Source organism: Petromyzon marinus (genome assembly GCF_048934315.1).
Source record: "Petromyzon marinus isolate PM22_M1 ecotype Great Lakes invasive population chromosome 67 unlocalized genomic scaffold, UKy_Petmar_22M1.pri1.0 chr67_unloc.1, whole genome shotgun sequence".
Taxonomy (NCBI): domain Eukaryota; kingdom Metazoa; phylum Chordata; class Hyperoartia; order Petromyzontiformes; family Petromyzontidae; genus Petromyzon; species Petromyzon marinus.
Window position 1 is genome coordinate 158,517 of NW_027422591.1, and position 27,608 is coordinate 186,124.

Consider the following 27,608-nt stretch of genomic DNA (forward strand, 5'->3'; position numbering starts at 1 on the left):
GAGGGGGCGCTGCCACACCTGGCACCGCAATAACCCGCAACCACCGCCGCCCGAACCCACGATCGAGCAGCGGCAACCAGGGAGTCGGCCGTCACCGCGACGGACACCGTGAGCCGCGCCGTACTTGCGGCCACCGCCGGCATGAAAGCCGCCACTGATTGATTGTGTGTGGCGACTGTGCCAGGCTAGGTGCAACTCTCAGGCCATATCGGATGAAGCGTCCATAGGCTCTCTTCAGTGCACGCACGCAAGTACGCAAGTACACACACACGCAAGTACACACACACGCAAGTACACACACACGCGCAAGTACACACACACGCAAGTACACACACACGCAAGTACACACACACGCAAGTACACACACACACACGCGCAAGTACACACACACGCAAGTACACACATGCATACCATGCCACATGGCATGCATGTGGCATGTATGTTTGTTGTATAAATGTGGTAAGCGTGTGACTCACACAGAGAGACCCACAGACTTACACAGAGACCCACAGACTCACACAGAGACCCACCGACTTGCACAGAGACCCACAGACTCACACAGAGACACCCACAGACTCACACAGAGGCCCACAGACTCACACAGAGATCCATAGACTCACGCAGAGAGACCCATAGACTCACATAGAGAGCCACAGACTCACGCAGAGACCCACAGACTCGCAACAGAGACCCACAGACTCACACAGAGACCCACAGACTCACATAGAGACCCATAGACTCACACAGAGACCCACAGAGACCCACAGACTCACAGAGAGACCCATAGACTCACACAGACCCACAGACTCGCACAGAGACCCACAGACTCACACAGAGACCCACAGACTCACACAGAGACCCACAGACTCGCACAGAGACCCACAGAGGCCCACAGACTCACACAGAGACCCACAGACTCACACAGAGACCCACAGACTCACACAGAGACCCACAGACTGACACAGAGACCCACAGACTCACCACACAGAGACCCACAGACTCACCACACAGAGACCCACAGACTCACCACACAGAGACCCACAGACTCACACAGAGACCCACAGGCTCACCACACAGAGACCCACAGACTCACCACACAGAGACCCACAGACTCGCACAGAGACCCACAGAGACCCACAGACTCACACAGAGACCCACAGAGACCCACAGAGACCCACAGACTCACACAGAGACCCACAGACACGAGGGGGTGGGTGGTTCACCACACACAGCGCCAGGCACTCATCTGAGGCCGAGTCGACCTTGGGGAGGGCCTCGCGGGGAGCCGCTTCAGACAACCGTCGCCCCGGCGTTGGCTCCGAGCGGGAATCCAACTCGGGACTCTGCCGGGCGTCGCAGCGCAGCGGCAGCGTAGCGCTAACCGCTGCGCCACCACTCCGCTACACAAAACAACAGGAAAAAAAGATCGCCCCCCCGTGTAGCCTCTACAGACTGCTGGGACAAGTGCTGTTGGTAGTGAGTAGCAGCAGCGTCTATGAAGGTAGACACAGACAAAGGTCCCCCGTGTAGCCTCAACAGACTGCTGGGGCAAGTGCTGTTGGTAGTGAGTAGCAGCAGCTGTGAAGGTAGACACAGACAAAGATCCCCCGTGTAGCCTCTACAGACTCTAGGGGCAAGTGCTGTTAGTAGCGAGTAGCAGCAGCTATGAAGGCTACCGGCACTGTGGCACACGAGGGGGTGGGTGGCCAGCAACACCACGCCCGGCCGCCTTTGTCTCCCCCAGTGGCGATGTTTACTACACCACCACCGCTACACCAGGTAACTCATTTGAGGCTGAGTCGACCTAGGGGAGGCCCAGGACCGGGTTCGGATAATCGTCACCGCCGGTGTTGGCCGTGAGCGGGAATCGAACCCGGGTCGTCGGGTTCGTAGTGCAGCGTAGCGCTAACCGCTGCACCACCGCTCCCCCCGGCCCCGCCTCCCCCACACACACACACACCCACCCCAGCACACACAAACACACAACACCCACCACACACACACCTAGCTCCGACTGTTACCGTTATTGCCAAACAGCCCCGCGAGAGCGCGCACGGCCGCCTGGTTGCCGTAGCGACCGGCGGCGTCCGCCGGCGGGGACAGCGCCGGCTGGCTCGGCCACTTCCTGCCGGGGCGACGGCCGCCGCCGGCGGCCGGGAACGCCGCGGCCGGACTGGGGCCGGGGGCGCCGGGGGCGCCGGCGGCCGCCGGAATTCGCGGTGCGATGTCCTCAAAGGAGCCGTGGAGAGCTTGCGAGTTGGCGGGCGCCATCAAACCGACGTGCCGCCGCTGCTGCTGCCGGTACTGCTGCTGCTGCTGCAGCTGCTGCTGCCGGTACTGCCGCTGTTGCTGCTGCTGCTGCTGCTGCCGCTGCTGCTGCGGTATCGGCGCGGGCCCCGGCGGGAAGGAGAACGCGAGGACGGCCAAAGGAGACGGAGCGCCGGGGCCGGGCGAGAGCGGCACGGCCGTGAAGGCCGCTCCGTAGCTGGCGCCGGCGATGGCGCCGTGGTGGTGGTGGTGGTGGTGGGGCGAGGAGGAGGAGGAGGAGGAGGGGGGGTCCTGTGGCACCACCGCAACGGGCGTTGCTCTCCGGCTCAGGCACAAGCGAGCTGGGCGCTCGCACCAGACCGCTCACCGAGGCTACGCCCACCACGTGGGTGGCACCGAAGCTTGGCTGCTGCTACCGCCGCCGCCGCCGCCGCTGCTGCTCGTGCCACTTCCGCTGCGGCAACTGCTGCTCCTACCGCTAACGCTGCTCCTGATAACGCTGATCCTGCTGCTACTCCTACCGCTAACGCTGATCCTGCTGCTGCTCCTACCGCTGATACTGCTGCTGCTACTAACGCTAACGCTGCTCCTGCTAACGCTGATCCTGCTAACGCTGCTCCTGCTGCTACTGCTACTCCTACCACTAACACTGCTACTGCTACCACTGCTAGTACCACTGCTACTGCTACTCCTACCACTAACACTGCTACTGCTACCACTGCTAGTACCACTGCTACTGCTACTCCTACCACTAACACTGCTACTGCTACCACTGCTAGTACCACTGCTACTGCTGCTACTGCTACTCCTACCACTAACGCTGCTACTGCTACCACTGCTAGTACCACTGCTACTGCTACTCCTACCACTAACACTGCTACTGCTACCACTGCTAGTACCACTGCTACTGCTGCTACTGCTACTCCTACCACTAACGCTGCTACTGCTACCACTGCTAGTACCACTGCTACTGCTACTCCTACCACTAACACTGCTACTGCTACCACTGCTAGTACCACTGCTACTGCTACTCCTACCACTAACACTGCTACTGCTACCACTGCTAGTACCACTGCTACTGCTGCTACTGCTACTCCTACCACTAACGCTGCTACTGCTACCACTGCTACTGCTACTCCTACCACTAACGCTGCTGCCGCTACCACTGCTAGTACCACTGCTACTGCAGCTACTGCTACTCCTACCACTAACGCTGATGCTGCTACCGCTGCTAGTACCACTGCTACTGCTACCACTAACACTGCCACTGCAGCTACTGCTACTCCTACCACTAACACTGCCACTGCAGCTACTGCTACTGCTACCACTAACACTGCCACTGCAGCTACTGCTACTCCTACCACTAACACTGCCACTGCAGCTACTGCTACTCCTACCACTAACACTGCCACTGCAGCTACTGCTACTCCTACCACTAACACTGCCACTGCAGCTACTGCTACTCCTACCACTAACACTGCCACTGCAGCTACTGCTACTCCTACCACTAACACTGCTACTGCTAACACTGCTACTCCTACCACTACCACTGCTAGTACCACTGGTACTGCTGCTACCCCTACTACTGCTGCTGTTGCTGCTACTACTTATAGCACCACTACTACTACTGACACTGCTGCTACTGCTGCTACTCCTCCTACCACTACTGCCCCCGCTGCCACCACTCGCTCGCCACTCGCTCACCACTCACTCACCACTCACCTGCACGATTCGGCGCCCTCCAGCCTGACCCTGCTGCTGCTGCTGCTGCTGCACCGGCGCCGCCCTGCCGTGAGCCCCCCAGCGGGGGGAGGGGCCCCCTCCCCCCGCCCCGCCCCCCCCACCCTCCCCTCCCCCCCCAGCTTCGTGGTGGTGTCCGATGATCCCCTTGAGCAGCAGCTGCTGCTTCACCAGGTCCCGCGCCATCCTCATCACCTCCCGGCCGCCGGCGCCGGCGCCGGCGCCGGCGCCGGCGCCGGCGCCGGCGCCGGCCCCACCCTGCCAGGAGGTGCGACGCGGTGGTTCGCCGGTCGCCGCCGGCGTTCTCGCCGCGTCGGTGGTGTCGCGGCGCGGCCGGTACGGCGGCGGCGGCAACGCCGGCGGCAACGCCGGCGGCAACGCCGGCTCGCCGGGCGGGGGGGTGGGGTCCTTTGGTAGAAATCGTGCGGGGTGGGAGCGGGGGGTGGGGGTGGGGGGAGGGGTCGTGCCGGCGCCGGCGTCAGGGGGAAGTGAAGCCAGGCGGTGGCGCCAGGCGGTGGCGCCAGGCGGTGGCGCCAGGCGGTGGCGCCAGGCGGTGGCGCCAGGCGGTGGCGCCAGGCGGTGGCGCCAGGCGGTGGCGCCAGGCGGTGGCGCCAGGCGGTGGCGCCAGGCGGTGGCGCCAGGCGGTGGCGCCAGGCGGTGGCTCACGCGCGGAGAAAAGCCGGAGGGGTCACGTGAAGAGCCGTAGGGGTCACGTGAAGAGTCGTAGGGGTCACGTGAAGAGCCGTAGGGGTCACGTGAAGAGCCGTAGGGGTCACGTGAAGAGCCGTAGGGGTCACGTGAAGAGCCGTAGGGGTCACGTGAAGAGCCGCAGACTCGTGTAGAGTCACAGACTCAAGAGAGCCACAGACTCACAGAGCCACGGACTTGCGTAGAGCCACAAGGGTCAAGTGAAGAACCATAAACTCACAACGGTCAGTCGTAGATTAACACAGAGAGCCACGGACTCGCGTGGAGAGAGCCACGGACTCACACAGAGAGCCACGGACTCACACAGAGAGCCACGGACTCACAGACAGAGCCACGGACCCGCGTGGAGAGAGCCACGGACTCGCACAGACCGAGGCGTGGTTCCCAAGGGAGACCACAGTGGCGGCTAGGAGATGTTAACTCCCTCGCCAGGTATGCATCAGGCCGTGGGTTCGATCCCGACGCCCCGGACAGCTGCACATTTGGGGCGTGCGTGCCGCTCTCTCTCTCTCTCCCTCTCTCTCTCTCTCCACGTATAGAATCCACGTCGCCACGGCGTACCGGAGAATCTGGCCACCGCCGTGAACCTCCATGGCAAGAGATTCGTTTAGGCGACGGTGCCCGGGGGGGCATCTTGCCGCCCGCTCGAAAAAAAGATAAATAAGCGTCCGACCCCCCCCAGCACCCGGTCGCCGGTGCTGCCGCCGTGCCCGCTGGCGCTCACCTTGCCGACCCGATCCAACAGCGAGCAGGAGGCGCTCTTCGATCCCATCCCTCGCCCTCCGCCACCGCCGCCGCCGCCGGACAGATCGTCGACGGAGCCGGCGAGCTGTCGCCGCGCCCGCTCCAGGCCGGCGCGCAGGAACCCGCTGGGGGTGGACGAGAAGAGGGCGCCGTGCTTCCGGGCCGCCGGCGACGCCGGCGGCGAGCGGAGCGCCAGCAGCAGGCTCTCGCTCGAGCTCTGGCTCCCGCTCGACGGACGGAACTTCCGCCCGCCACCGCCGCCGGGAGAGAAACAGAAGATCCTCGGCACGTCCGCCGGGCGCGCCGTCGGTGCGGACGAGGAGGACGACGAGGAGGACGAGGAGGAGGAGGAGCCACCGGGGGCGCCGCGCGGCGCCACCGGCGCCGCCGCCCCAGCCCGGAGGGTGCCATCGTCCGGCGGCGCCAGCCCCTTGCTCACGAGCCGCGCCATCACCAGCTCGCGCGTCGCCTTCAGCAACTCGGAGCGGCCGGCCGCGGCGGCGGCGGCGGGCGGCAACGGCGCCGGCGGGCCCGAGCCGCGCCGGTCCCCCGCCCCGCGGCCGGGCGCCGGCGGTGGGGCGGCTTCCACGCCGGGGCTCGGCCGGTGCGGTCGCTGCGGCGGGGTGGGCCGCCGCCGCCGCCGCCGGTGCGGGTCGGCCGGCGGGTCGGCCTGGTCGAGACGCCGCCATCGCGGCGGCGGCCGTCTCTGCTCCTCCTCCTCCTCCTCCCGCTCCTCCTCATCCTCCTCATCCTCCTCCTGCTGCTCCTGCTGCTCCTGCTGCTCACGCCCGTGCCGGTTCCCGTCGTTGCCGCGCCAGGAGAGAGGGGACCCTCCGTTAGTTCGTCTCGCGGCACGGCCGCCGCTGCGCCGGTGGCCGGCGCAGCCGCCGAGCGGCTCCATCGACGACGACGTCTCGTCGTCGTCGATGGAGCCGTCGGCGCTACCGACCCGCCGGGGATAAACCCCCCGGGCGGTTTTGGCGGCCCCCCTCCTCTAGGTCGTCTCGGCCAGAAATCCCGAGGCGGACGGTGGTCGGGCGTGCGCAAGCCGCCGCCGCCGGGGAGAGACAAAGGTGGCCGCCGCCGCCGCCGCCGCTGCCGCCCGCTAACGGCTACGCCGGGGGCAGCTTTGCCTTCGCCGGGCGGCATTGCCAGTCCCACTGCCGGCCTTGGCTGGCTCCTCGCGCCAAAACTTGCTTCTAAGAGTCACCCTCTCCCCCCCCAAGTCTGGCCGGTGGGCAATGTTCACCGGGGCGGTGGATGGGGGCGGTGGCGGCGGTGGTGGTGCGAGGGGGGGGGTGGGGTCGGCCACACGGGGGGGAGGAAGGAGGTTCGGCCAGCAAGGCCACCGCCGACCCACCGCAAGAGAACCACCAAAACAGATTCCGAGAGAGGGAAAAGAAATCTCCAAAGATTGATTTCCCGAGGCAGGCCAGGGGGGGGGGGGGGGGGGGGGGGAAAGACCCTCCACAATGCAGAGCTGAGCACCACCACCGCCACCACCACCACCGCCACCACCGCCACCACCGCCACCGCCGCCAATACCAACCACGCGCTATTTGTGAAGCTGTCACGTGGAAGGACGGAGGTCACGGGGGATGGGGTTGGCACGACCGAGACGACCGGTGGGGGTCAGACGCCCCGGCGGCGGCCGTGCTCCCTTGCTGTGCCGGGCTAGGTGCACGAGGCCACGGGACAGACCCAGCAGGCGCAATGCGGGGGGGGGGTGACCAACCGAGATGACCGGGCAGATGCAACCCACCGCCATCGCCACCACTGCCAGCACCGCCACCACCGTCTGCACCACCACCGCGGCCGGAGGGGACGGCGGGGCCTACGCGGGGGCGAGATTCTACGCCTCGGAGGAAAAGAACGGCAGGCTGGCTTGGCTGGCTGGCTGGCTGGCTGGCTGGCTGGCTGGCTGGCTCGCGCGATGGTGGGCGCCGTGGTGGCTGGGAGATGTTGACTACCTCGCCTGGTGTGCAGGAGGTCGTGGGTTCCACCACCACCACCACCATCGTCACCACGGTGGCTGGGAGATGTTGACTACCTCGCCTGGTGTGCAGGAGGTCGTGGGTTCCACCACCACCACCACCATCATCATCACGGTGGCTAGGAGATGTTGACTACCTCGCCTGGTGTGCAGGAGGTCGTGGGTTCCACCACCACCACCATCATCACCATCATCACCACGGTGGCTGGGAGATGTTGACTACCTCGCCTGGTGTACAGGAGGTCATGGGTTCCACCACCACCGCCACCATCGTCACCACGGTGGCTGGGAGATGTTGACTACCTCGCCTGGTGTGCAGGAGGTCGTGGGTTCCACCACCACCACCATCATCACCATCATCACCATGGTGGCTGGGAGATGTTGACTACCTCGCCTGGTGTACAGGAGGTCATGGGTTCCACCACCACCACCACTATCATCATCACGGTGGCTAGGAGATGTTGACTACCTCGCCTGGTGTGCAGGAGGTCGTGGGTTCCACCACCGCCACCATCATCATCACCACGGTGGCTGTGAGATGTTGACTGCCTCGCCTGGTGTACAGGAGGTCGTGGGTTCCACCACCACCACCATCATCACCATCATCACCACGGTGGCTGGGAGATGTTGACTACCTCGCCTGGTGTGCAGGAAGTCGTGGGTAGGAGATGTTGACTACCTCGCCTGGTGTGCAGGAGGTCGTGGGTTCCACCACCATCATCATCATCACGGTGACTAGGAGATGTTGACTACCTCGCTTGGTCTACAGGAGGTCATGGGTTCCGATCCAGACCCTGGCGACGCCTGCTGCTGTATATTTGGAGTTTGCGTGTCTCTCCCTCTCTCATCATCATCATCACGGTGGCTAGGAGATGTTGACTACCTCTCCTGGTGTGCAGGAGGCCGCGCTCTCTCCCCGTGGTCGCGTGGATTTTTCCTCCGGGTGACCCGGTTTTTTTTTTCCCCCCCGGCCACATTCAGAACTGTAAATTGACGACGGCGACGACGACGATAACCCGCTTGCCTTCGAGCTCCTTGTCAGTGCGGCCCTCTCCCCCTCTTCACGACCCCGAGAAAGGAGGAATCCAATGAGCTGTAAAGCTCTTTAACACACACACACGCCACACACACACACACACACGCACGCACGCGCGTGTGTGTGTGTGTGTGTGCGTGTGTGCGCGTCCAAGTAAGGGACAGAGGAAGCAGCTGAAAAAAATCGCTGGGCTCTCTCACCCCCCCCTCCTCAACAACAACAACAACAACCGAACAACAACAACCGAACAACAACACCCCGATACAAATCCGGGGGAGCAGCTTCCGTTGAGCGGGAAAGTGGGGAGGGAGGGAGCGGGAGCGGGGGTGGGGGGTTGCCTAAATCTTCTTCACAGCCGAAATCTACGGGGGGGGTTTTCTTAATTGTCCCTCTTCTGCAGAAGCGGCGGTGAGCGGCGGTGAGCGGCGGTGAGCGGCGGTGAGCGGCGGTGAGCGGCGGTGAGCGGCCTCCACCGGCGCCGACGGGTCGAGTGCCAGGGGGACGAATCGTTGGGCCCGCCTTAACGGCGTGGGCCGGACTCCCCGCGGCAAACGCGCGCGGTTAGCCAAGCGCGCCCAACGGGAGCGCGGCGCGCGGTGGGGAGCGGCGGTGGCGGTGACGGGCACCGGCAGAGAGAGAGAGAAAAACACCAACCAACAGAAATGTCCCACGGGCCCCGTCCGGTTTGGAAGGAAGGCCGGAAACCGGTAGGGGCTGGAGGGGTGCCGAAAAAAACCACGAGCGGAGGAGGAAAGAAGGGAGGGAGGAAGGAAGGGGAGGGACGGAGGAAGGAGGCGGCGGCGGAGTGAGAGCTCCGTCTACGCCGTGGCGGCGAATTTTGCCAGCGCCGTCACACCTTGAGAAGCCGGTCGAGGATGCCGCACGACTGGGAGCGGTGCCGCGCGGCCAGGGGCGCCGCCGGCGCCGGCGGCGGCGCCTCGCCGGCAGCGCCGGCGCCGTCCGGCAGGAGCTCCACGGAGGACCAGCGGCACGCGCCGGCGAGCTGCCGCCCGCCGGCGACAAGCACGGAGGAGACGTGGCACGGGGGTTGGGGGGGGGGGGTTGGGGGGAAGAGAGGCACACACCGGTGGACACGACAGAGGGGAGGGCGAGGCGGCGCCGGCAATCGCGACACCGGGCGGAGGGAACGCCGCCGCCGCTGCCACCGGCGGCGCCGGCAGAGTCGCCGGCGGCGGACGCAGGTGCCGTGAGTTGGCTGGCCGAGATGGCCGGCTAACACCACGGCCGGCTAATAACACGCACACCGCTAACACCACAGCCGGCTGTAGACACGGCGCTGTTACCACAACCAACTATACACACACACCGCTATAACCACAACCAACTATACACACACACCGCTATCACCACAACCAACTATACACACACCGCTATAACCACAACCAACTATACACACACACCGCTATAACCACAACCAACTATACACACACCGCTATAACCACAACCAACTATACACACACCGCTATAACCACAACCAACTATACACACACCGCTATAACCACAACCAACTATACACACACCGCTATAACCACAACCAACTATACACACACCGCTATAACCACAACCAACTATACACACCGCTATCACCACAACCAACTATACACACACCGCTATAACCACAACCAACTATACACACACACCGCTATAACCACAACCAACTATACACACACCGCTATAACCACAACCAACTATACACACACCGCTATAACCACAACCAACTATACACACACCGCTATAACCACAACCAACTATACACACACCGCTATAACCACAACCAACTATACACACACCGCTATAACCACAACCAACTATACACACCGCTATCACCACAACCAACTATACACACCACTATCACCACAACCAACTATACACACACCACTATAACCACAACCAACTATACACACACCGCTATTACCACAACCAACTACACACACACCCACCCACCCACCCACGTGACACACCACACACACACACCCACCCACCCACTCACCCACGTGACACTCCACACACACACACCCACCCACTCACCCACGTGACACTCCACACACACACCCACTCACCCACGTGACACTCCACACACACACACCCACTCACCCACGTGACACTCCACACACACACACACACCCACCCACTCACCCACGTGACACTCCACACACACACACCCCCACCCACCTACCCACTCACCCACGTGACACTCCACACACACACACCCACTCACCCACGTGACACTCCACACACACACCCACCCACACATTCACCCACGTGACACTCCACACACACACACCCACACACCCACTCACCCACGTGACACTCCACACACACACCCACTCACCCACGTGACACTCCACACACACACCCACTCACCCACGTGACACTCCACACACACACACACACCCACCCACTCACCCACGTGACACTCCACACACACACCCACTCACCCACGTGACACTCCACACCCACACACACCCACCCACCCACGTGACACTCCACACACACACACGCACACACGCACGCACGCACGCGCGATGTCACACACCTCTCTGGCCCACGCAGGCTTTTCGCTGGGATTGTGGTTCTGGTAGTGATACAGCTGCTGCTGCTGCTGCTGATTGGCGTGGGCCGCAGCCGCAGCCGCCGCAGCCGCCGCCGCCGCGGTAGTGGCCGGCGCCGCCGCACCGGTTGCCTTGCCGCCGCCGCCGCCACCGCCCTGCGCCTGCTGCAGCTGCTTGAGGTAGGCCTGCTCCTGCTGCAGGCGCCGGTGCAGCTTCTCGGCCTGAAGCTGCTCCTCCATCTGCTTGCGCTTGTACTCCTGCGGGAGCGGGGGGCGGGGCGGCGGCGACACGCCGGATGACGCGGTGGCGGGCGGGCACGGCACGGCGCGCGTACGGCGCCGTGCACGGCGGCGGTGGTGGTGGTGAAGGCGGTGGCGGTGAAGGTGGTGAAGGCGGTGGCGGTGGTGGTAGTGAAGGCGGTGGTGGTGGTGGTGAAGGCGGTGGTGGTGAAAGGCGGTGGTGGTGGTGGTGAAAGGCGGTGGTGAAAGTCGGTGGTGGTGTTGGTGAAGGTGGTGGTGGTGAAGGCGGTGGTGGTGGTGGTGAAGGCGGTGGTGGTGAAAGGCGGTGGTGGTGGTGGTGAAAGGCGGTGGTGGTGAAGGCGGTGGTGGTGAAGGCGGTGGTGGTGAAGGCGGTGGTGGTGTTGGTGAAGGCGATGGTGGTGTTGGTGAAGGTGGTGGTGGGGGTGAAAGGCAGTGGTGGTGGTGGTGAAGGCGGTGGTGGTGGTGGTGGTGAAAGGCAGTGGTGATGGTGGTGAAGGCGGTGGTGGTGGTCGTGAAAGGCGGTGGTGGTGGTGGTTGTGAAAGGCAGTGCTGATGGTGGCGGTGGTGAAAGGCGGTGGTGGCGATAGTGGCGGTGTTGATGGTGGCGATTGTGGTGAAAACGGTGGTGGTGGTGGTGGTGCTTGTGGCAATGGTTGATGAAGGTGTTGGCGGTGGTGGCGGTGTACAAAGTGGTGGTACATGTCGCCTGACACCCACAGGACAGGCAAGGGACACCACCTTTGACGCACGAACTTTGGTGTACACACACGCAGGGCACAGGCGGTACAAACAAAGACAAAGATCCCCCGTGTAGCCTGTAACAGACTGTAGGGGCAAGTGCTGTTAGCGAGCAGCACCTATTGAAGGCTACCGGCACTGTGGCACACGAGGGGGTGGGTGGCCAGCACCACGCCCGGCCGCCTTTGTCTCCCCAGTGGCGATGTTTACTGCACCACCACCGCTACACCAGGTACTCTATTTGAGGCCGAGTCGACCTGGGACAGGCCCAGGACCGGTTCAGATAATCGTCACTGGCGGTGTTGGCCGTGAGCGGGAATCTAGTGGGGAGCGGTGGCGCTAACCGCTGCGCCACCACTCCTCACTAGAAGATGCACACACAGTACGCACATACTACAAATCCAGGAAGCATTACAATATAACATCGCACATGACACACACAACACAAAACGCTACACACACAAAAGCAGACACTACACACGACCACACACTTAACAAAGGGGACACACACACTACACACACATCACACTAAACACACACACGTACACCCAGCCAGACCCACACACACACACACGTACACCCAGCCAGACCCACACACACACATACACCCAGCCAGACCCATACACACACGTTCACCCAGCCAGACCCACACGCACCCACACACGTACACCCAGCCACACACACACACGTACACACACCCACACACGTACACCCAGCCAGACCCACACACACACACGTACACCCGGCAAGACACACACACCCAGTCAGACCCACACACACACGCGCACGCGCACACACACCCAGTCAGACCCACACACACACACCCAGTCAGACAGACAGATACACGAACACCCAGTCTGTCCCACACACAACAACAACCGCCATTCGCCACTAAGTGGCGGTGACGTCACCACGACGCTTGTGCCAGGCCATGTGCACCTTGAGGCCACGTGAAGTGTCAAACGCCCGCGGGCAGGAGGTCAAGGGGCAGACCCAGGTGCCACGGGTCGACTGCCTGAGATGACTGAGATGACTGGCTGATGCACCACCTGTGCCCCCTACTGTGCCAACCTGCTGTGCTTTAGCCACCCGGCGCTCCGCTCGTTGTTGTGAGCGTCGCTCCTCCGCCCTCCGTTGTTGTTGGAGGGCAACTGCCTCCAACTGCCCAATAGCGTCCTTCACGAGCCTCCTCCACAGAGGCCGATCTTGACACCGCTGGTACCAGTCATCGGCAAGTCCACTCAGCCCCACGTCCTCCTGTACCACATCACTCCATCTCTTCTCTAGCCCGTGCCACGCCCGTTTAGCCCCCTCGATCCGGCCGAACAAAAGCTGTTTCGGCATGCGGTGGCTGGGCATGAGTGCTACGTGACCCAGCCAACGCAGCCGTGCCTGCCGGAGGAGCTCACCGATGGGACCTTGCCCAGATCTTTCAAAGATTTGTGAGCTCCTCACACAATCCAGCCTGGTTAAACCCAGGATGGATCGTAGGCAGGCCAGCCTAAATGTTTCTAACCAGCGAAGATGTTCCATTTGGGGGGTCCACGTTTCGCAAGCGTAGAGAAGGGAGGGAATGACCGTGGCCGAGAAGACCTCAAGCTTAGTGCGGAGCGACAGACCAGGTAGCTTCCACACAGCGTTACGCAACCGATGAAAAGATATTGCCGCTCGACTGATTCGGAGTGAGACCTCTGCTGTTAAACTGGAGCCGGTCATAAGCACACTGCCCAGGTATGGGAAACTCTCCACTCTCTCCACAACTGCCCCATCACCGATTGGGAGGTGTGGGGGTGGAGTGTCCGATGGTACAAAATACCCAGGCAGATGCTTAGTTTTGGTGGGGCTGATGGTAGGCCCCATCTCTTAGTGGCACGCTCCAGTCTCAGCAGCAGCGTCTCCAACTCCTCCTCTGAATGAGCAGCTATTACCAAATCATCGGCATACATACCGTGGTTGAGCAATAGGGAGCTATCCCTTGACTGCACCCGGGCATCGATCAGCCTCCCATTATATCTGTACCAAATGAAGATTCCCCCGGTACAGCTATTGAAGGCATCATGAACTATGTGGTCAAAATAGATGTTAAATAATGTGGGAGCCAGAGGACATCCCTGTCACACCCCAAGGTGTACAGGGAATGGCTCTGACTCCCGGCCACGTAGTTATACCCGGGCCCGCTCACCATCATGAAGGTCCTTAATGATCGTGAGCAGAGGGTCAGGTACTCCAAAAGCACGAAGAACATCCCAGAGCCCAGGCCTACTGATGGTATCATAGGCCTTGACCAGGTCAATAAAGCAGAGACGTAGGTCTTGCTGGAATTCCTTACACCTCTGCTGTAGCAGACGGACAGAAAATATGACATCTGTGCAGGACCACCCTTTCCTGAAACCGCATTGGGGCTCCGCAAGCCTCTCCCTCAGCGTGCCTGGCAAGGCGATGTTGAATAATCCTTGCCAGGACCTTTCCTGGCACACTGAGGAGTGAGATGCCCCTGTAGTTGTTACAGTCTGTGCGGTCCCCCTTCTTAAAGAGAGGGACCACCAGGGCATCCTTCCAATCCTGCGGAACCCGTCCAGTGGTCCAGACTGTTGTTATGATGTCATATAGGGCAGTCTGTGCACAAACGCCACCCTCCCTCAGCATTTCGCTTGGGAGATCATCTCTGCCCGTTGCCTTTCCTGGTCTCAGACTCCGGATCGCCTTCAGTACTTCCTCAACAGATGGCACCTCAGCCAGCCACTCACAGGGGGTGACTTCTTTCAGTATTTGAGGCACTGCAGCCTCAGCAGGGTCATCCCCACTTTGTGCCATGATGTTTTCCTGGCTGAGGGATTTTCCCCAGGACCTCACAGAAATGCTCAGCAAATCTGCAAACCTGTTCCTGGGGGTCGGAGATTGGATCACCGTTTTTTCCCCTGATGATGGTAATAGGTGTGGCGCTGCAGGTTACTTTTTTGATGGATTTAAATAGAGATTTGTGACCGCGGGCCACTGAGGCAGACTCCATCTCCTCAGCAACCCGCGACCACCACCCATCCTTGCAGCCCATGGGCTGCACAAAAATCTAGCAGCCTCCTACCGTTGTTATTGAGCTGATCTGGCCCATGACCTCCAATCACTCCAGACCAGGTGCCAGCATCATGACCAACTCGGGCATTGAAGTCACCCAAGAAGATGACTCTATCCCGAGGGGCCACTTTAGCCAGCACCTGTGACAGGAGGTAATAGAAGGCATCTGACTCATCGGCTTTGCCTGTTATCCCTCCACGGATGTTCGTCTTCGGTGGGAGCATAAGTAACCACGACCACCACTCCTCGCCTCCGGTTGATGGGAAGGCGAGCCCAAAGTAGCCTGGGGCTTACAGCTTCCCACACCTCACCGCCACGCTCCCACGCCCCCTTCATTCTTTTGTTCAGAAGAAGAGCCACACCCTGTTGTTTGGCAGTCTGCTGCCCCGAGTAGAGGACTGTCCACCCCTCATGGTGGCAGGAGCCAGAACCGGTCCACCGGACCTCCTGAATGCCACAGAGATCCAGGCGGTACCGGTCCAGCTCCCGACAGAGGAGTGGCAGCCTTTCCTCCGCAGTGAGCGTTCGAACATTCCACGTGGCCACCCGTAGTGGCTTTTCGACGTTTCTGGAGGAGCCCCGAGGGTAGAGGTTCAATCTCCTGGCTCCGCCAATTGGGGTTTGGCCAGGGGAGACGTCATAGACGCCTGTCCCCCCGGGGCCTCCGGCACACACACGTACGCACACACACGCACGTACACACGTACACACGCACACACGCACACACGCACGCACACGCACACGTGCACGCACACACACACGTACGTACACACACACGTACGTACACACACACGTACACACACACACACGTACACACACACGTACACACACACACACGGTGACCCCGGGGCGTGCCCGGTGACCCCGGGGCGTGCCCGGTGACCCCGTGGCGGTGCGGGGTGGAGCACGGCAGGAGGAGCAGCAGGAGGAGGAGGAGCAGGGCAGAGGGCAGCAGAGGAGAGAGGTGGTGGGGCAGCCGGGGAGAGCCGTGTGTACGCTGCGTGTGTACGATGCGTGCGTACACACGCGCTGCGTTTAAAATGCGTGCGCGCACTGCGTACACGCTGTGCGTACGCACTATATACACACGCTGGGTGTGTGTGCTGTGTGTACACACTGGGTGTGCGTGCTGTGTGTACACGCTGGGTGTGTGCTGTGTGTACACGCCGTGTGTACACGCTGCGTGTGTGTGCTGTGTGTGCTGTGTGTACACGCCGTGTGTACACGCTGCGTGTACGTGCTGTGTGTACAGGCCGCGTGTACACGCTGCGTGTGTGTGCTGTGTGTACAGGCCGCGTGTACACGCTGCGTGTGCGTGCTGTGTGTACAGGCCGCGTGTACACGCTGCGTGTGTGTGCTGTGTGTACAGGCCGCGTGTACACGCTGCGTGTACGTGCGTGCGTTACCAGCAGTAGCGCCTGCTCATGCAGCAGCTGCTGCTGCAGGATCTCAAGCTGCCTCTGCTCCTCCTCTAGCTGCCTCCGAATGTACTCCTGGCGGCGCCGGCGCGGCACGGCACACCGTAACCGTGGCGCGGCACGTGGCACGCCACACCGTGCCACGCCACACCGTGCCACGGCACGCCACACCACACCGTGCCACGCCATGGCACACCATAACCGTGCCACGCCACGTGGCACGCCACACCGTGCCACGCCACACCGTGCCACGGCACGCCACACCACACCGTGCCACGCCATGGCACACCATAACCGTGCCACGCCACGTGACACGCCACGCCACACCGTGCCACGCCACACCGTGCCACGCCACACCGTGCCACGCCACACCGTGCCACGGCACGTGAGCACGTTCGGTGGTGACAGTGGCGGTGGTTATGGTGGTGGTGGTGGTTGTGGTGGTGGTTATGGTAGTGTTGGTGGTTGTGGTGGTGGTGGTTATGGTGGCGATGGGTGCGGTGGTGTCAGTGGTTATGGCGGTGATGGTGGTGGTATTGAAAGTGGCGGTGGCGATGGTGGTGATAGGGGCGATGGTTATGGTGGTGGTGGTTGTGGTGGTGTCAGTGGTTATGGTGGTGATGGTGGCGATTACGGATGCGGTGATGGTGGTGGCATTGAAAGTGGCGGTGGCGATGGTGGTGATAGGGGCGATGGTTATGGTGGTGGTGGTTGTGGTTACGGTGGTGGTGTTGGTGGTTGTGGTGGTTATGGTGGTGATAGGGGCGATGGTGGTTGTGGTGACGGTAAAGTGGTGCGGTGGTTTATGGCCGGTGGTGGTAGTTTTTCGGTGAAGGAGATACGGCGGTACAATGGAAGTTGCGGTGGTTGTTGTGGTTGTTGTGGTGGTTGTTGTGGTTGTTGTGGTTGTTGTGGTGGTTGTTGTGGTTGTTGTGGTGGTTGTTGTGGTTGTTGTGGTTGTTGTGGTGGTTGTTGTGGTTGTTGCGTTCACCAGCCGGGCGGCAGTCATTCAAAATAAAGCAAACAGCGAAGACACGGACAACAGAGGTGGACACAGGGGACACAGAGACACACAGACAGAGACACACAGACACACAGACAGAGACACACAGGCAGAGACACACAGACACACAGACAGAGACACACAGAGACACACAGACAGAGACACACAGGCAGAGACACACAGACACACAGACAGAGACACACAGACACACAGACAGAGATACACAGAGACACACAGACAGAGACACACAGACACAGATACACAGAGACACACAGACAGAGACACACAGACACACAGACAGAGATACACAGAGACACACAGACAGAGACACACAGACACACAGACAGAGATACACAGAGACACACAGACAGAGACACACACGCACAGACACACACAGACACACACACAGACACACACACAGAGACACACAGAGATACACATAGAGACACACACACAGACACACAGACACACGCACAGACACACACACACGCACAGACAGACACACACACAGACAGAGAATGTATCCATGGCAGGCAGTGTAGGAGGAGGAGAGAGGGGGAGGGGAGAGACAGAGGCAGTGCCCATAGTGAGACCCATCGCGTTGTCACCGCCACCACCACCGCCACCACCACCACAACCACCACCACCACCGCCACCACCACCACCACAACCACCACAACCAAAACGCCTTAGGTTCGTGCCGGCGAGCCGCATCCAGTAACCCCTCCGCCCCCCTACGATGCGGTGGGGGGGGGGGGACCCCCCGGAGAATGACATCCACGTGACCACAGGGAGAGAGACGAGAGAGAGACTCGAACCACGTGGGGTGCTGGGAGTGAACCCCCACGACCTCCCGTATGGCAGGAGAGGTTGCTAACATCTCGCCCACGGCGGAAGGAAGCACACTCACGTACACTCACATACACTCACGTACACTCACGTACACTCACGTACGTACACTCGCTCACTCACTCGCTCACTCACTCACGCACGCTCACTCACGCTCGCTCACTCACTCACTCACGCACGCTCACTCACGCACGCTCACTCACGCACACTCACTCACACTCACTCACGCACACTCACGCACACTCACTCACGCACACTCACGCACGCCCACTCACTCACTCACTCACGCTCACTCGCTCACTCACTCACGCACGCTCACTCACTCACACTCACGCACGCTCACTCACGCACACTCACTCACGCACGCACACACTCACTCACGCTCACTCACTCACGCTCACTCACGCACAGTCACGCTCGCTCACGCACACTCACTCACTCACTCACGCTCACTCACTCACTCACGCTCACTCACTCACTCACGCTCACTCACACTCACGCTCGCTCACGCACACTCACGCTCACTCACTCACTCACGCTCACTCACTCACTCACGCTCACTCACGCACGCACGCCCACTCACGCACGCCCCCTCACGCATGCCCACTCACTCACTCACACTCACGCTCACTCACTCACTCACTCTCACTCACGCACGCTCACGCACACTCACACACACTCACGCACACTCACTCACGCTCACTCGCTCACTCACGCACGCACACTCACTCACTCACGCTCACTCACTCACGCACGCACGCTCACTCACTCACACACACTCACTCACGCACACTCACTCACTCACGCACACTCACTCACGCTCACTCACGCACACTCACGCTCACTCACGCACACTCACTCACACTCACTCACTCGCGCTCACTCACTCACGCACACTCACTCACTCACGCTCACTCACTCACTCACGCTCACTCACGCTCACTCACTCACACTCACTCACTCGCTCACTCACTCACGCACGCTCACTCACTCACGCACACTCACTCACTCACGCTCACTCACTCACTCACGCTCACTCACTCACTCACGCACGCTCACTCACTCACTCACGCTCACTCACTCACGCACACTCACGCTCACTCACTCACACTCACTCACTCGCTCACGCACACTCACGCTCACTCACTCACTCACGCACACTCACTCACTCACGCTCACGCTCACTCACGCTCACGCACACACGCACACACACTCACACTCACTCACGCTCACTCACGCACTCACACACTCACACTCACTCATGCACACGCACGCACACTCGCTCACTCACGCTCACTCACGCACGCACGCCCACTCACGCACGCCCACTCACGCATGCCCACTCACTCACTCACACTCATGCACACTCACTCACACACACTCACTCACTCACACACACTCACTCACGCGCGCACACTCACGGATCTTAATGTCACCCGGCACACCACATCAAGTTCCACGCTCGCTGCAGCTGTGGCCACGCCGAGTCACGTGCCGCCCAATTCAGCGGCAGCGTGCTAACCGCGGCGCCACTCCTCCCGCGCACACCACCCTGTGACCCGGTGACCCTGTGACCCGGTGACCCTGTGAGCCGGTGACCCTGTGAGCCTGTGAGCCGGTGACCTTGTGAGCCGGTGACCCTGTGACCCGGTGAGCCGGTGACCCTGTGAGCCGGTGACCCTGTGAGCCGGTGACCCCGTGAGCCGGTGACCCCGTGAGCCGGTGACCCTGTGAGCCGGTGACCCTGTGACCCGGTGAGCCGGTGACCTTGTGAGCTGGTGACCCTATGACCCGGCGAGCCAGTGACCCTGTGAGCCGGTGACCCTATGACCTTGTGAGCCAGTGACCCGTGACCCTATGACCTTGAGCCTGTGACCTAGTGACCCTGTGAGCCGGTGACCCTATGACCCGGCGAGCCAGTGACCCTGTGAGCCGGGTGACCCTATGACCTTGTGAGCCTGTGACCCTATGACCTTGTGAGCCGGTGACCCTATAACCCGTGACCCTATGACCCTGTAAGCCGGTGACCCTATGACCTTGTGAGCCGGTGACCCGTGACCCTATGACCTTGTGAGCCGGTGACCCTATGACCCGTGACCCTATGACCCTGTGAGCCGGTGACCGTGACTGGGTGAGCCGGTGACCCTATGACCCGTGACCCTATGACCCTGTGAGCCGGTGACCGTATAACCCGTGACCCTATGAGCCGGTGACCCTATGACCCGGTGACCCTATGACCCGTGACCCTATGACCCTGTGAGCCGGTGACCGTGACTCGGTGAGCCGGCAACCCTATCACCCTATGACCCTATCATTCGGTGAGTCAGCAGCGACCCTATGACTTGGTGACTCGGTGACCCTATAACCCGGTGACCCTATGACCCTATAACCCGATGACACTATGACTCGGTGACCCTATGACCCGATGACCCTATGACTCGGTGACCCTATGACCCGATGACCCTATGACTCGGTGACCCTATGACCCGATGACCCTATGACTCGGTGACCATATGACCCTATGACTGGGTGACCCTATGACCCGATGACCCTATGACCCGATGAGCCAGTGAGCCGGTGACCCTATGACTCGGTAAGCCTATGACCCTATGACCATGTGACCCTATGACCACGTGACCCTATGACCCGGTGATCCTGTGATCCTATGACCCGGTGACCCCATGACCCTATGACCCCATGACCCTTCGAGTCGGTGAGCCCGGCCGGACCTGCTGCTCGCGCTCAGCGATACGCCGCTCCTCCTCTTCTCGGCGCCGGCGCTCCAACTCCATCCGCCGCAGTTCCTCCTCCTCCTCCCTCCTCTGCTGCTCCCTCCTCAGCTCCCGGTCACGCCTCTGCCTCTACAACGCCGCCGCCGTCGCCGTCACCACCACCACCACCGCCACCACCACCACCGCCACCGCCACCACCACCGCCGCCGCCACCACCGCCACCACCACCACCACCACCACCACGCGTGTGTGCGCGTGCGTGTACACGCCGTGTGTGCGTGTGTACGGTGTGTGTGTGTACACGCCGTGTGTGTGTGTGTGTGTACGGTGTGTGTACACTCCGTGTGTGTGTGTGTGTACGGTGTGTGTACACGCCGCGTGTGTGTGTACACGCCGTGTGTACACTCCGCGTGTGTGTGTGTACACTCCGCGTGTGTGTGTGTACACGCCGTGTGTGTGTGTGTGTGTACACTCCGCGTGTGTGTGTGTGTACACTCCGTGTGTGTGTGTATGGTGTGTACACACGCCGCGTGCGTGTGTGTGTGTGTGTACACTGCGTGTGTGTGTGTGTACACTCAGCGTGTGTGTGTGTGTGTACACTGCGTGTGTGTGTGTGTACACTCAGCGTGTGTGTGTGTGTACACTCCGTGTGTGTGTGTGTACACTCAGCGTGTGTGTGTGTACACTACGTGTGTGTGTGTGTGTACACTCAGCGTGTGTGTGTGTGTGTACACTGCGTGTGTGTGTGTGTACACGCTCCGTGCCTCGCGTGCGCACGCTGCATCCCGCTCATCTCCCGTGCCCGCTCCCGACTCCCACCGCACGCCTACCGGCGGCGCTTGCTTGCTTGCCACGCGCGCGGGGGCTACGCTTCGCCGACTTGCCGCACGTGCCGCTGACGTTTACCAGGGCCACCGCCGTCTACCAGGGCCACTCGACGTCTACCAGGGCCGCTGCCGTCTACCAGGGCCACTCGACGTCCACCAGGGCCACTCGACGTCCACCAGGGCCGTCCGAGTGACGTGGCCGCAGAGCGAACCGCCAACGTCCGTGCACCGATGGCGCCGCCGGAAGGCGAAGACGAATCCGCGACGGGGCGGATGATGTCAACGCGGGAGGGAGCCAATCGGCGTCGAGGGTCTCGGGCTCACTCCGACCCACGCAAAATCGTCGTCTTGAGGGCCGGAAAGTCGCGCGGCGACGCCGTTTCGCTTTGGCGGCCGCAGATGTTTGGCATTCGAGATGTCGCGGCTTGAGCCGTGCTCGAATCGAACTGCGGCTCAAGCTGTGACGTTTTTTAACACGTGTGTCTACACTATACCCTACACACTACACTACTATACACTACCCTACACACTACACTACTATACACTACACTATACACTACACTACTATACACTACACTATACACTACATTATACACTATACACTACACTATACACTACATTATACACTATACACTACACTATACACTACATTATACAATATACACTACACTACTATACACTACACTATACACTACACTATACACTACACTATACACTACACTATACACTACACTACACACTACACTATACACTACACTATACACTACTATACACTACACTACTATACACTACACTATACACTACACTATACTATACACTACACACCTAAACACTGCTATACACTACACTACATTATACACTACACTATACACTACAACACACATTACACTGTACACACTACACTACATTATAACCTACACACACTACACTATACACTACACTATACACTACACTATACACTACACTACACATTACACTGTATACACTACACTACATTATAACCTACACACACTACACTATACACTACACTATACACTACACTATACACTAGTGCTGTACTAGTAACGAATTGGCCACGTTCTGTTTACGTGACCAACCCTCTTACTGATTGGCTGTGTCGGGTGGTGGCGGGTTTCACGACACATCTCTATTTACGTGATCTCACCCAAGAAAAAACTGTATTGTGGATGACATTGTTCGCGAACGCCTGATTCGTGTAAAACCGATTTCAGCATATATATTTTTTAAAAACCCCATTTAAAATGCCTAATTAAATTCATCTGTATAACACTGAACGAATTTTTCTTTTTTTTTAAAACAACGTAACAACTAAATTTTGTCGTCGCGAAACGATTTTGAAAAAAAAACCCGATTGCGTGAACAATCACAAAGGGCGTGAGGAAAATCTGGGAAGAAACCGTCCGAGCGGAGCGGGCAGAGGGAAAACGCTGAAGCGGATCGAGGAGGAGGTGGATCCGGGAGTTGGGATTGACGCGGACACGGGAAAACCAGGAGTGGAAGTCGCGTTTCCATGGAAGCAGGAACGAGGAGACGAGACGGAGGAATGGAGTGGAGCGGAATGGGGCGCGTAGCACAGGCGTCATGATCGCAATCACGCGCGCGTCATGATCGCAATCACGCGCTCGTCATGATCGCAATCACGCGCGCGTCATGATCGCAATCACGCGCGCGTCATGATCGCAATCACGCGCGCGTCATGATCGCAATCACGCGCGCGTCATGATCGCAATCACGCGCGCGTCATGATCGCAATCACGCGCGCGTCATGATCGCAATCACGCGCGCGTCATGATCGCAATCACGTGCGCGTCATGATCGCAATCACGCGCGCGTCATGGTCGCAATCACGCGCGCGTCATGATCGCAATCACGCGGTTGATTGCGATCAGGACGGCCCGCGCACAAGGTGATTGGTCCGCACAGACACACGTGATCACAATCAGCTCACACACACACAGGATGTTGGTCAGCACACACGTGATAACAATGGATTACAGACACGTACACACGTGATTACAATGACACATCAACAATTACAAGCACACGTGACTACAATCATCAGCACACGTGAGTACAATCATCAGCACACGTGAGTACAATCATCAGCACACGTGAGTACAATCATCAGCACACGTGAGTACAATCATCAGCACACGTGAGTACAATCATCAGCACACCTGAGTACAATCATCAGCACACCTGAGTACAATCATCAGCACACCTGAGTACAATCATCAGCACACCTGAGTACAATCATCAGCACACGTGATGGCTCAAGGGCAGACAATGGTGGCTATGGGTAGGCCGTGATAATGGGGGGTGGGGGGGGGGGGTCGGGGGGGGGGACTGTATTACAGACTACAGTGCAGACTGTATTATAGAGACTGTACTACAGACTGTACAACAGACCCTACAACAGTCTATACTACAGACTGTACTACTAGACTGTACTACAGACTGTACCACGGACTGCACTACAGCCACTGTAGCTCAGGCTACAGTGGCTGTAGTGCAGTCTGTACAACAGACTGTACAACAGCCTGTACCACGGTCTGTACTACAGCGTGTACTACAGACTGTACAACAGCCTGTACCACGGTCTGTACTACAGCCTGTACTACAGACTGTAGTACAGACTGTACCACAGTCTGTACTACAGACCCTACAACAGTCTATACTACAGACTGTACTATTAGACTGTACTACAGCCTGTATTACGGCCTGCACTACAGCGACTGTAGCTCAGGCTACAGCGGCTGCACTACAGCGACTGTAGCTCAGGCTACAGCGGCTGCACTACAGCGACTGTAGCTCAGGCTACAGCGGCTGCACTACAGCGACTGCAGCTCAGGCTACAGCGGCTGCACTACAGCGACTGTAGCTCAGGCTACAGCGGCTGCACTACAGCGGCTGCAGCTCAGGCTACAGCGGCTGTAGCTCAGGCTACAGCGGCTGCACTACAGCCTGTACCACGGCCTGCACTACAGCGACTGTAGCTCAGGCTACAGCGGCTGCACTACAGCGGCTGCAGCTCAGGCTACAGCGGTTGCAGTACAGCGGCTGCAGATCAGGCTACAGCGGCTGCACTACAGCGGCTGTAGCTCAGGCTACAGCGGCTGCACTACAGCCACTGTAGCTCAGGCTACAGCGGCTGCACTACAGCCACTGTAGCTCAGGCTACAGCGGCTGTAGCTCAGGCTACAGCGGCTGCACTACAGCCTGTACCACGGCCTGCACTACAGCGGCTGCAGCTCAGGCTACAGCGGCTGCACTACAGCCTGTACCACGGCCTGTACTACAGCGGCTGTAGCTCAGGCTACAGCGGCTGTACTACAGCGGCTGTAGCTCAGGCTACAGCGGCTGTACTACAGCGGCTGTAGCTCAGGCTACAGCGTTGTGCCCTCCGCGCCCCGCCGAGCGCCAGTCCCTCACCTCCTCGAGGCGCCGCCGCTGCTCACGCTCCTGCTCGATGCGCTTGTGCCGCTCCGCCAGCATCTGCTGCTGCTTGTGCCGCTCCTGCGCCGCCTGCATCAGCTGCTGCTGACGCCGCTGCGCCTCGGAGTTCTCCTGCGGCGGGGGGGGGCAACGGGGTGGCGGTGTCACGGGGTTGCGGTGTCACGGGGTTGCGGTGTGACGTGGTGCGGTGTCACGGGGTTGCGGTGTCACGGGGTGTGGTGTGACGGTGTTGTGTGATGGGGTGTTGTGTCACGTGGTGCGGTGTCACGTGGTGTGTGACGGTGTTGTGGTGTCACGTGGTGCGGTGTCACGTGGTGCGGTGTCACGTGGTGCGGTGTGACGGGGTGTGGTGTCATGGTGTAGTGTCACAGGGTGTGGTGTCACGGGGTGTAGTGTCACGGGGTGTAGTGTCACATGGTGTAGTGTCATGGGGTGTTGTGTCACCTTCTCCTTTTGCAGACGCAGGAAGTCTCTCCGAAGCGTCGATTCTCCCGGCATGTTCACGATCGAGCTGAGACGACGCACACAACACACACACACACACACCACACACACCACACACACACACACCACACACACACACACCACATACACCACACACACACACACACACACCACACACACACCACACACACACACACACCACACACACACACACACACCACACACACACCACACACACACCACACACACCACACACACACCACACACACACCACACACACACCACACACACACCACACACACACACACACACCACACACATCACACACACACACACCACACACACACACACCACATACACCACACACACACACACACACACCACACACACACCACACACACACACACACCACACACACACACACACACCACACACACACCACACACACACCACACACACCACACACACACCACACACACACCACACACACACCACACACACACCACACACACCACACACACACGACACACACCACACACACACGACACACACCACACACACACACCACACACACACAACACACACACACAACACACACACACGACACACACACCACACACGACACACACACACCACACACACACCACACACATGCACACACCACACACACACACACACACCACACACACCACACACACACACACCACACACATACGACACACACACACCACACACACACACCACACACACACACCACACCACACACACCACACACACACACACACCACACACACACCACACACACACACCACACACACACCACACACACACCACACACACCACACACACACCACACACACCACACACACACCACACACACCACACACACACCACACACACACCACACACACACCACACACACCACACACACACGACACACACCACACACACACGACACACACCACACACACACAACACACACACACACGACACACACACCACACACGACACACACACACCACACACACACCACACACATGCACACACCACACACACACACACACACCACACACACCACACACACACACACCACACACATACGACACACACACACCACACACACACACCACACACACACACCACACCACACACACACACACACCACACACACACACGCGGTAAGGCACAATCAGCAACACAGGCGATGAGTCACGACACAACAACACGATACACACACACACTGGGACAACACAACACACACAATGTACACACTGCAAAGACAAAGATCCCCCGTGTAGCCTCTACAGACTGTAGGGGCAAGTGCTGTTAGCGAGCAGCACCTATGAAGGCCGGCACGGCACACGAGGGGGTGGGTGGCTACCAGCACCACGCCCGGCCGCCTTTGTCTCCCCAGTGGCGATGTTGACTACACCACCACCGCTACACCAGCTACTCATTTGAGGCCGAGTCGATCTAGGGGAGGCCCAGGACCGGTTCAGATAATCGTCACCGCCGGTGTTGGCCGTGAGCGGGAATCGAACCCGTGTCGCCGGGTTCGTAGCGCTAACCGCTGCACCACCGCTCCCCACACACCTACAGACACACACACACACACACGCGCATGTACACACGCACGCACACACGCACGCACACGCATGCACACACACACACACAACAACAACAACCGCCATTCGCCACTAAGTGGCGATGACGTCACCACGACACT

The 27,608-nt window shown here is 59.9% G+C and overlaps 1 protein-coding gene across 5 annotated transcripts in view; it reads right to left on the reverse strand.

The window, feature by feature from the left end:
• The window catches only part of LOC116956743 (TRAF2 and NCK-interacting protein kinase-like), a 136,075-nt gene that overhangs the window by 5,874 nt on the left and 102,593 nt on the right, over nt 1–27,608 (reverse strand). For 4 of the 5 annotated variants that reach the window (XR_012931430.1, XR_012931429.1, XR_012931431.1 and 1 more), the window contains exons 12-16: nt 25,883–25,949; nt 25,415–25,549; nt 21,132–21,263; nt 16,539–16,625; nt 11,047–11,319 (exon numbers count right to left, since the gene is read on the reverse strand). Coding sequence is in view for 2 of the 5 variants with exons in the window: in XM_076057959.1 (XP_075914074.1) it covers nt 11,047–11,319; nt 16,539–16,625; nt 21,132–21,263; nt 25,415–25,549; nt 25,883–25,949 (694 nt within the window). In the remaining 3 variants the exon portion in view is untranslated. Of the gene's footprint in view, nt 1–8,644; nt 9,493–11,046; nt 11,320–16,538; nt 16,626–21,131; nt 21,264–25,414; nt 25,550–25,882; nt 25,950–27,608 lie in introns of those variants that run through there. The other variant, XM_076057960.1, reaches the window with a different exon arrangement.